At 45.8% G+C, this 11,420-nt stretch overlaps 1 protein-coding gene across 1 annotated transcript; it reads left to right on the top strand.

The window, feature by feature from the left end:
- The first annotated feature begins 872 nt into the window (after positions 1–872).
- On the top strand, positions 873–5,661 carry MED21 (mediator complex subunit 21). Its single transcript, XM_038153463.1, has 4 exons — positions 873–1,016; positions 1,240–1,354; positions 1,585–1,685; positions 3,840–5,661. The coding sequence occupies exons 1-4, from the start codon at positions 975–977 to the stop codon at positions 4,014–4,016; spliced, it is 435 nt and encodes a 144-aa protein (XP_038009391.1). The 5' UTR covers positions 873–974; the 3' UTR covers positions 4,017–5,661.
- Positions 5,662–11,420: the final 5,759 nt, after the last annotated feature.

Raw genomic sequence — 11,420 nt, 5'->3', positions numbered from 1 at the left:
TGCACGATGGGGTTCGGACCGGCAGTTTGGGACTTGGGGTTTAACTTTGGAGCGTGAAGAGACCCCACCTCCCAGCTTTCGTGCGCGGGCAAACAAAATCCTCACCCAACCATGCTGCCGGGAAAACACTTTGGGAGGATTATTTGTATCATTGCTGCACCCGCAGCATCAGTGACAAGGCTACAGAGTGGTTATTTCCAAAGGCGTGTTGTGACAGATAACAGAAATGGCTTCAAACGATGTTTAGATTGGATATTAGAAGAAATTCTTCCTTGTGAGAGTGATAAGGCAGGCCATGGCACAGGGAAGCTGTGGCTGCCTCATCCCTGGAAGTGACCAAGGCCGGGTTGGATGGTTGCTCTGAGCAACCTGGGATAGTGGAAAGTGTCCCTGCCAATGGCAGGGGTTTGGAAAGAGATGATCTCTAAGGTCCGCTTGGGAGAAGGTTGGCATTGTACTCAGCTGTCAGAGATAAGATGGGCACAAACCGACTGGCACAAAATGGCATTTATTCTCCAACCCCTGGGCTAAGAGGCTGGATGCTGTCTCTGATTTGGCTTGTTGGGAACGCTACACTCTGGCTTTTCCCTGCTCAAATCGGGGCTGGAGTGGAGCACCCGAGCGCTGCTGCAGCCTTCTGCTGGAATCAGAGCCACTGCAAAAGCTGCCCAGGCCGTGGCAGTAACAGAATCACTTAGGTTGGAAAAGACCTCTGAGATCATCAATTTCAACCTGTGACTGAACACCACCGTGCCAAGAAGACCATGGCACTGAGTGCCAAGTCCAGTTTTTCCTTAAACACCCCGAGGGACGGCGACTCCAGCGCCGCCCCGGACAGCCGTCCCAAGGCCGGCCCGCTCCCGCTGCGAGCGGACTCCCCCGCCGTCCAACCGTTCCTCCCGGCCGCCAGGCGGCGCGCGCGCCCGGCGGGCCCGAGCCTCAGGGGCGGCAGCGGTGGCGGTGGCGGCGCGGCCATGGCGGACCGGCTGACACAGCTGCAGGACGCCGTCAACTCGGTGAGGCGGCCGCTGCCTCCGCTCGCCCGGGGCCGCGGGGCACGGCACAGGCTGTGCCGCCTGTGCGAAGATGCGGTGATGCGGCCCCCCGCCCGCAGCTCCCCAGCCGGGGGGATGGCCTCCACATGGCCAGGATGCTGGGCGGGCGGGGGTGCGCCGTGAGCCGGGGGTGGCTGTAGCGGTGGGGCAGGGTGATTAACGCCGTGTTAATTGGTGCCGGCAGCTCGCGGACCAGTTCTGTAACGCCATCGGCGTGTTGCAGCAGTGCGGCCCGCCGGCCTCCTTCAGCAACATCCAGACGGCCATAAACAAGGATCAGCCCGTGAACCCCACGGAAGGTGAGTCCGGCTCCCTACGTCTCTTGCGCATGAATGTGCTTCGGGATGGTGCGCTCGGGAATGCAAAATGCGGCCTCGGCCAATAATTCCCCCTTAGCTGGTGGAGTGGTGGAAGTTAAGTCGTCAATGGATGTCGGCTGCACTTTCTGCATAGCATTGTGACAGCAGAGTTGTGCTTGTTTGTAATAATTCCCTGAGTGATTGCCTGAGTTGTGCTGTGTTTTGTGCAGAGTATGCCCAGCTGTTCGCAGCTCTGATCGCTCGCACTGCCAAGGATATCGATGTTCTCATAGATTCCCTGCCCAGTGAAGAATCCACAGCAGCTTTGCAGGTAGGAGTTTTCCTAATTCCAGTATCAGAACGCTCCTGAAGGCAAACTTCCTCCTTTTTTTTAAACACATTTTTCATCTCTAAGCCATGGCGTCATTGAAAAATGATTTTAGTACAAACCTGATTTTTTCATGAGAGTAGCCTGTGAGTACTTTGTAGGCTTAGTGGAAATACTGAACTTGCATCTAGTTCCAAATAAGATTATAATCAGTGACAATATTTTAGATTTAGTTTTCTGTTAAAATGTAAAAAAAAACAAAGTCATTTTATCACGCCACCACTATACTGGAAACTGCTCGCCCTTTTTTTTTCAGATATTAACAGAACAAATATAACAGTACTGATGCTTTGTGCATTGTTTTATTCTTTTTCTTCTCCTTGTGTAATAATTCATATTTTCTTGCATTTCACTCTGTAGCCACAGAACCAACACTACAGAAGTCTTTTGTTCTTCCACTTTCTTTCTGGTTAAAGAGTTTGCAGGGTGTCCTTTAAGTTCTTCAGCTCTGTCACAAAATAATTCCATCACTTTAATAACAAGGAGTCTTCCTTTGAACCCATCAAACTTGGGGTTTATTTTTTTTCCTATTCTTTTGCAGATTTTACCTATTAAAACCATCTTTTTTTTTTTTTCTTTGTGACTCTTAATGGCTGGATTTACATCAAGTATTTTCTTTTCGGAATTCATAAAGGATGTAGAATGCTGTTACCCTGACAAACCCGATGAACACCTTTAAGATCACCTGGAAGTTTTAAACCTGCATTGATACTGTGTAGCCATTCAAAAGTGTTTTACAGAAGATTGACAGCGAATGGGCCAAAGAGAAATGATTTGGCAGTGGCATCATGTTTGGTTTCAAATACAGGAGGTTAAATTTGGGAACTTTTCTAGTCACAGTAATTGCTGAACATCCTAATTGGACTCGTTAACACTAGCATATTTTCCTATGAGTGCATTTTTAATAGCTGAAGGTAGAATGCCTGCTGCAGACAAATTCCAGTTTATTCCATGACTAAGCTGGGTCTGATCAATGTGGCAGCTGGTGTGGGCAAAGCAGGGTGCTCCAGAAGGAGGAGCTGGTTATCCAGTAGAGACATGCTTTCCTTAGAGGTGATACTTCAACAGTTTCTTGCTGTCTTAATGAAGAACTTCATGTCACAAAAATTCCTGATACTTTCTGTCTCATGGTTTTAAGATAAATTAGCTCAGATTCCATCACTTGGATCCTATTTTTGATTTTTTTCTGTTGCTTAATTTGGTGCAGTATTAAATATTCTGATCGTTTTCAAATAAATGTTTTTGAAGATGCTTGAAACACTCTCAAATATGCACTATAAGTTTAGTTGAGAAGTGCTAGATAATACTAGAAAATAGAAAAAAGTTGTTTATACTAAAGTTGTCTTGGTGAATGTTTCAGATCTGAGTCTTGTCTTAAATTATAAAAGGAGCTGCTACACAAATACTCAACACAATTTACCTGCCCCTCGTGAGTTCCCTTTTAATGAAGTTGACAGTACAAATTCTGCTCTAATCTGTGAATTAGTTGCAGTCTACTATTAAACAAGATAACCTTTTTCTTTTTAGGGAGCACCAGCTGTTCCCTCAGCTTGAGTAGCTTGAGTAGCAAAGTCACCCTAGGGTTCTGTTGAAGATCCTTGCTTTTTCTTGTTGCCTAATACCAAAAGAGGAAACTCTTGCAAGAGTGTTAAAATAGTAAAATAAAAAGCAGGCCTTTATTGGAAGCTTCCAGGTGTCCCAATGGTCATGGGCACACCCAGCATCAGATTTCTACAATTTTATGAGTTTAACAAATTAGCATATCTAATAAGTATTGTCAATTAGAAGAGTAGTTGGTTAGGTAGTTTTCCCTGCATTCTACCCCACTGGAGTTGTTCCAGGGGCTTCTTTGCCCCATTTCTTGTGTGTTCTCAGATTCTGGTTGGAAAACAAAACATCCTGGTCAGGCTTCTTCTTCATAAGAATAAGACTGAACAGAGTTCCAAGTATGCATTAGAAGGGTTAGCTTATAGTTCTAAAGGGAAACGGTAGGAAAAATACTAGGACCATGTGATAGTAGCATCCAGAGATACGAATATATGAAAAATACATAAAAGACCAAAAATCTTTGGGCATCATCTCGGTTTTGCTTTGAAGGCTGCGAGCCTGTACCGGCTGGAGGAGGAGAACCACGAGGCGGCGGCGCGGCTGGAGGAGGTCGTGTATCGCGGGGATGTGCTGCTCGAGAAGATCCAGAGCGCCCTGGCCGACATCGCCCAGTCGCAGCTGAAGACGCGGAGCGGCACCCACAGCCAGGCCCTGCCCGACTCGTAGCGCCAGGGGGCAGCGCGGCCCTGCCCAAAAGCCTCGGGAACGCCTCTGGATACACCCGGGAATGGATGGGCTGGCCCGGCCCTCCCGCGGGCCTGCCCCGCGCTCTGCAGCGCGTCGGGAGCGGCAGCTTTGGCACAGCTTGGCTGCGGGTTTTGTGTGAGAAACGCTTCTACAGGGGCTCTGTTACGGATCTGCGTGGACTGATGTTTCTCTGACTTAAAACGAGCTTTCTGTTCGCACATATTACTTCAATCGAATTTGTTAACATATTACAAGTATTTGTATAAGTTAATCCCACTATAGTCATGGTATGGTTTTTTGTAAGCCCCAGACACATAGGAGTTGGCCAGAGTTCCCTGGAGACAGTGCAGTGCTGTGAATGCAATCATGGTCATGTTTTAATTAACAGCACTGCCAATGTTGATTGGCTGCTTTACCACCCTTTACAGAGCATATGAAAGGATAAGTAAACTCTGATGTTTACAGAGTGATTGTTCTTGTCATCGGCATCACATTTACAAAGAAATAAACCTGCAGGTGTCTGATACTGACATTTATTATTGTTTGTAATTCACAAAAGAGCCTTTGAGTCCATTGTTGCCACTGACGCACTTGTTCTTGCTTGTGCTATTTCTCTGCTTTTACTGATATTCTGTATTTTCTTGGCAGCTGGTGAGTGCCTCTAAAGCAGGCAGTGATGAGGAAGCATTGGATGACTGGATAAAAATCAGCAGTGAGAAAACTGAAAATAGCCTATTACATCAGGTTGCTTTTCAGTGTAAGCAATGGCTGCCGTATGAATGCTGTGATCATAAGCAGCGAGATTCCCCTTGTCCCCAAGGTGCTCTACAGAGGTGTATTTATCTTCACACACTCACAGAGTGAATTTCTGCTCTTTGTTGTAGGACTACAGAAATACTAGTATCTCTTATGATATTTGAAATAAAACCCCAACACGAAACCAGCAGCTAATGTGGGGTTCAAAGCATGAACTTGGGGTTAAACTTGCTCATTTTCTATTGTTTTGAGTTACCAGCCTTGTTACTACAAGATCTTGTTTGTTGCCACATAACATCTGCTCATTTCCTGATCAAAACCACCTGTTTCCATATATTGACTGCACTGTCATTGACTTGAAAGTTACATATATTGCTAATGCACCCAGACAAATCAGAGCAATTAAAAAATGCCTTTAGCATGCAACAGGTGTAGCACAGCACAATGTTTTGAGGATTAAAAAAGACAAAGGTGTTCCTACCTCTAACAAATACTAAAACTGTAAGTACTTAATGAGACTGGTATTTCATTGCTTAATAATATTTTATGAAATGTGCTTATCTGTAGTAATAAATTTAATCTGCTGTTGTGGAACTCTTGTACTATCAGATTCTGCAGAAGGAAAAAAAGATTGGAGGGTGAACAGACTACAGTACAGCCCTAGGCCTATGGCAGCTTGTCCTTGATTTATTTTGCCCATGTCCTGGGGAGGCTTGAGAGGCCAGATTTTCATTCGAAGTCAGTCCTGGGGCCTGGTTTTTGGGTTTTCCTGGAAAAACTACATCCAGTGCTTCTCAAGATGGTTTGGATTAGGGTGGGGTGAATTTTTGTTGTTTGTTTGCTTTTTGAATTAATGGACTTGAAAAGAGGGAAAAGTTTGGGCTTTATGGATTTTTTTTGAGATGTCTTAAATTCAGATTTATATGTTGCTGGAAAAGGGATTTGATCTTCCTAGGATATTCCCTGTTACAGCTTAACATGTGCATCACCTCACACTTGTTAACTTGGGAACTATGGGAGACAGTACAGCTTCAGGAACCACAGTTCTTTTCATAGCCTTCTATTCTTTTGTTCTTGAAACCTGCTCTATTTCTGCAGCCTGATACTGCCAACTGTGGAAGCTCTTTCTTCTAGTTGCTGTTTAAGCATCAAATAAGTAGTCTCACTTGGAAGGAGACCTTAACCAGAGGTATAAATAAGTTCCCTCATAAGTATGTTCAATGTTTCAACACTTGAGTTGTTGTAGATTTTCACCTGCCCTTCCAGTCTTCAGCTTGGTCAGCAAAGTGTGCATCTTCTGTTTGGTCTGACACAAGAAAAGAGGGAAAACACTGATTTGCTACAGCTGTTTAATGGACAAAGCATTAGATTTGGGCTGGAGATGTGGATTCCTTTGCCCTTTATCATGTGCTGATTTGTCCAGCTCCTGCTATTGGGGTTTGAACATCTCTGTTCAGAACACACTGTGTGATGGTAGTGATCTGCTTGTACTCAGGCAAGAATTGTAGGGCATGCAGGATTACAGGGTCTGGGTCATTTATAGCACTCCTACTTTCAGTGCATTAGAAAAATGGGAGTCAGAGAATTGTAGAATGGAATGGAACCTTAAAGCTCGTCTCATTCCAACCCCCTGCTGGACAGCTTCCACTACCCCAGTTTGCTCAGAACCCCATTCACCTTGGTCTTGGACACTTCTAGGGATGGGGCAGCCACAGCTTCTCTGGGCAACCTGTGCTAAGGCCTCACCACCCTCACAGGGAACAATTTCTTCCTCACGTCCAATCTAAACCTTCTCTCTGTCAGTGTGAAGACATTGCCCCTTGTCCTGTCACTCCAGGCCCTTGTCAAGAGTCTTTCTCCAAATTTTCTGTATGTTCCCCTCAGGCACTGGATGGGCACAATGAGGTCACCCCAAAGCCTTCTCTTCTCCAGGCTGAACAATCCCAATTCCCTCAGCCTTTCCTCCCCTCCCAGAGCTGCTCCATCCCTCTGATCCCCTTGGTGTCCCTGCTCTGCACCGGCTCCAGCAGCTCCCTGTCCTTCCTGTGCTGGGCCCTGGGCTGGATGCAGCCCTGCAGGGGGGGCTCAGCAGAGTGGGGCAGTCGGGCAGAATCTCCCCTCCCCTGCTGCCGTGGGGTTCTGGGTTGGGGCAGGGTCAGCTCTCACCCACAGCCCCCAGGTCCTTCTGCCAGGGCTGCTCCCTCTGCTCATCCCCAGCCTGTGTGGCATTGTGTCTTCCTTTAGAAGCCTTGACTGCTTCCCAAATTTTAATACCAAAGGAGGGGGACAAAGGGGTGGGAGAGGGGAACAAAGTAGACATAGCAGCAGGTAACAAACGTATGAGATTACCTGCGAGTGTTGTGAAAGGAAACTGAGGTTGAGACAAGAGAATAGATGGAGGTAGAGCACATGGGAAGAAAACAAAAGTGTTGAGCAATGGTTCTGCATGTTATGTTGGACAAGGGGTACTGCCCAGTGAACAAATTGTGCTTTGTGGAAAGATAGTACAGAGCATAATGGAAAATTCCATTGAAAAACAATCTCAGCCACTTCAAATGAGCAGGTGCATCTCACACTGGGAATCCATACAGCCCACTGGCAAAGATGTTGGAATCAATTTAGTAAGCATAAGTAACTGATCAAAGCCTAGTCTTTACTATAAACAACCATGCTTGGAGGAAAGGAACACCTCTCAGCAGCTGTTCTCTTTTTCAGAGACAAGAATACAGAGGAATTTGTACACTTGTTTTTAAAGGTACTGGGAAAAGTGCATTAACATTATTTTAGCTTAATGTCTGTATAGAGTTAATCTTGGCTTCTGTTGCAGATGATCTTGGACGATCTGGGAGTTTCTGCTGTGTGTGGCATGGGGAAAGTGTCTTGGCCATCCCTACAGACTTGATACCAAAAGATTTTGGGAGTTTTCAACAATAGAGGCAAGAGACTGGCAGGCTGGAGAGCAGCTCTGCTCAGATGGAGCTTGGGCCTTGGTACACAGCAGGCTGGGCATGAGCCAGCCGCTGGCCCAGATAACAGGCCAGCAGCATCCCAGGCTGTGTTAGGGGGAGCACAGCCTGGAGATCGAGGAAAGGGATCACTTCCCTGTGTTCCATGTGTTGGAGTGCACCTGGAACAGTCCCAACAGCTGTGGGCCCACAGGATCAGCATTGGCTGTTGCACATCCCCTGTGAGGAGAGGCTGAGGGAGCTAGGCTGGGAACAGGAGTGGCTTTGGGACACCTGAGAGCAGCCTGCCCATTGGATGGCTTTGGGGACACCTGAGAGCAGCCTGCCACACCTATGGGGGCTTATGAAAAAACAGGACCAGGCTGTTCACAATGGTGCTTGGCAGAAGGAGGATGACAGTGGACAGAGATTGGAATAACAGAGGTTCCGACTGGTCACAAGGAAAAGCGTTTTCCACATCAGGACAAGTAAATTTTGCAACACGGTTCCCAGAGAAGCTGAAAATCCTGAGTGGTTTTTCAAGACTTGGCTTGCTTAAAGCTCTGGCCAGCCTCCTCTGACCTCACAGCTGACTGACCTCTGCTCAGAAGGTGGAATTAGACTCCTCCTGAGGTCCCTCCTCTTGACCCTGTGGATGCGAGACATGCACAGCTTCAGAAAGAACCAACCAAGTGTTAAGGAATTTTGTATCCCCATTATAGAAAGGCAGATCTGGAGGGCAGAAAACTTGAGGTATCTCATATCAGACTCATTCTTATTGATGAGACTTTGTGATGTGCTGGGAGGACGCTGAGTTGACCTTATGGGTGGTGTGAAATTCCACGCTGTAGTGACCCAAGTTTCCAACAGGTGCCCTTGGAGAGTGTGATATGCAAAATCCACATCCTACACTTGGGGAAAATTGATCTGTCAGTTGATGCTGACTCACTGTTAGACAAAGGCAGACTCCTCTGCAGAAAGAAATTGTATTTGTGTTTTACATTGCTTGTTATATAGTCTTACATAAGAAATAACAGAAGTGCAATTTTCAGGCATCAAACCTGAGGCTAGAGAAAAAGTTTTATTCTAGCTTTTTCTTTAAGATCTGTGGAAGAAAGCTTGAATTACCTTTATTGACTTAAAAACATTTTATTGATTGACTGACAGTAACTTTATCGTAACCCATGACCTAGCAACAAAGACCGCAGAAGACAAAGTGTGCCAGCTTATGTTCACATTTCTGGTATGTCAGACACTGTTTTAGGTGCTTGCAGTAAGTGGCATCCACAGTGGAAATGATCTTCTGGAAGCTTCTGTCTGTTTCAGTGTTTTTAGTGTAACATGCTTTGAAGGAGTGCAGCTTGACAATGACTGCATGCTGTTTGTGTACACTTAGATGCAGGTTTTATGCTTATTTTTGTTTCCTGAAAAGCCTTGTAGGCTTGTTCACTGTAGCTAGACCAGGAATTTTGTATTCCTGCTTCTGCTGCTCACTCACCCAGCATGGACAAGCAGTTGAACCCATTCACCTCATGCTCTGAGCACAAAGGATTGTCTATTTTACAGCTGTTTACACCAGAACCGTGTTTCTTCTGAATTTCTGTTTGTACCTAACACTCAAAAGGCATAACACAACAGTGCAAACAGTTTTCCACTGACCATTTTAACTTGATATTTGCTTACTGTAAATATTACATGGGTCCTGGGTTTAGCCTCTTACACGCTTGATGGCCTAAATGAATAATTTTGTGAAGTAGAAATTTGTAGCTGAGTAAGGACTGTGTAATTTGGCTCTGAGACATCCTTCCTCCATCCTGTCCATTTAAAAAGAGAAGATTGGAGTAAAAGCCTTCTTTCAGGAAAAAAAACATACTTCATTCTATGGCTGTGTGGGAAAGCAATTAAATGCACATTAACTTTCCACAAGTGCTACAGAAAAATCCCAATTGTTTTCTCCAGGCATGACCCAAGAGAGAGAAGCCACATTCATTAAAAGAAAGCACAACACCTTTGAAGCTAAGAGCTCAGAAGAAGAGGGCTCTTAAACTTGAGATTGTGGAGGTAGGGCTTCTGCAGGAGTTTCTCTGGTGCTTTCTCCAGGTGTTGCAGAATGATGAATAGGCAGAATTAACAGTGTATGTGCTTGGTGCCTTCCACTGGGAAAGACAGGGGAAGGCAGATTTTATTTCAGCTCTGAAGAAGGTCGATATAGAAGGAAAAATGTCAGGGCAATCAGGATACAATTGTTCCCAACCTAATAAACCTTGCTAAAAAGAAAAAAAATATTGTTCCCTATCGCTGTTTCCTTTCCAGAGGTATCAGAAAAAGTGTGGGTTCTCCTAACAGTCAGCCTGCCATTTTATTCTGAATACTCATGTCAGCAAACAATATAAACAAGGATTCATTCCGAAAACTGGGCAGTGTTCAGATGTGCCAGTGAGCACCCTGGGTGTTTACTGGACTTGGGACTGAAGGCATAGCTTTGGCAATGGAGGTTTTCTCTTGGTGGTGTTCTAAAAATGGCAATAGGCTGCTGCCAGGAAGCTTTCCCTGTGTGGCAGTGCAGTGAGAGTGCAGTAATTTGTCCAGCTTCTGCTACAGAAAAGCCACCAGAATCATCCAGCTGTTGTCAAATGGTGATTGATGGAGAGGAAACAGATCCTGTATTTCCCTGGTACCAGGTATGTGTGTGTAAAGCTAAGGAGGCATCCTGACTGTCCTCTGCACCCCAAAACGGGGCATGTGCCTCTCTGTGCAGTTTCTGTATGATTTACACAGGCACAATGTAAAATCATGGAAGAGAAACACTGCAGAGAAGAAGAAAAAACATCTTGGATTAATTCAAGGGCAGTGAGTAAGTGTCTAATGCCCACTTCACAGAAAATGTCCTGGTGTCCCTCCTCGCTCCCTACAGCATCAGTCAGGGCTAGGGCTGCGGCATGGATGTGCATTTACCCTCAGCAATGGAGAAGCCAAGTCACACCTAAATTTGATTACTAAAGGATGCACGATGTCGTCCTCCTTCCCCAAAAGGCACTGAGTTTGAACATAAAATTACGGAACTGGTTCAAATTTATGGTTTTAATTTGTGCTGTGGGAGTCAGCTATGGAAAGGTGCCTACAGTGGATCTGGTTGGAGTGTTCCAGCTTCCTTCTGGCATCCAAGAGCCCAAACCTGAGTGCTTTAGCAAAGGAGAACTCACATTCCCAGGCACTCTATTTGTCCTGAGGCTTTCAGTGTGCCAGACAGATCCATGGGGAGCACAGGGTGGGATCTGCCCTTGCTGGTGTTGGTCAACAGCAAGAGAAATCCTTCCTGTGGTTCCAACAGGCTGGCTTATGTGCTGAGAGGGAGTGAAATCCTCCAGTGAGGCAGAAGGAGCAGCTCTGACTTGTTCTGGTGTGCTCAAGCATGCAAAGGACAATTCTGCTCTGGCATTAGTATTTTTCAGCAGAGAACAATCGTGTTTGGCTGCTTCCTCTGCAGGTATTTTGAAGTAGCTTCAGGTGAATGAGTAGGGATCCACTTGCACCTGTGTGGTTCCTTCCACCTGGTCATTAATTGACCAATTAAAAGTAATTGAGTAATAAATCCCTGCCAAGCTCTCTAACAAGAGAAGGAATTCAGGAGGTAAGGCATGATAAAAGGCAGTGGCTTTAATCTCAGGTGTAGCTGGGGAGT

Source organism: Motacilla alba, chromosome 1A (assembly GCF_015832195.1).
Source record: "Motacilla alba alba isolate MOTALB_02 chromosome 1A, Motacilla_alba_V1.0_pri, whole genome shotgun sequence".
Classification (NCBI taxonomy): Eukaryota; Metazoa; Chordata; class Aves; order Passeriformes; family Motacillidae; genus Motacilla; species Motacilla alba.
This window is presented reverse-complemented; position numbering and strand designations above follow the sequence as displayed.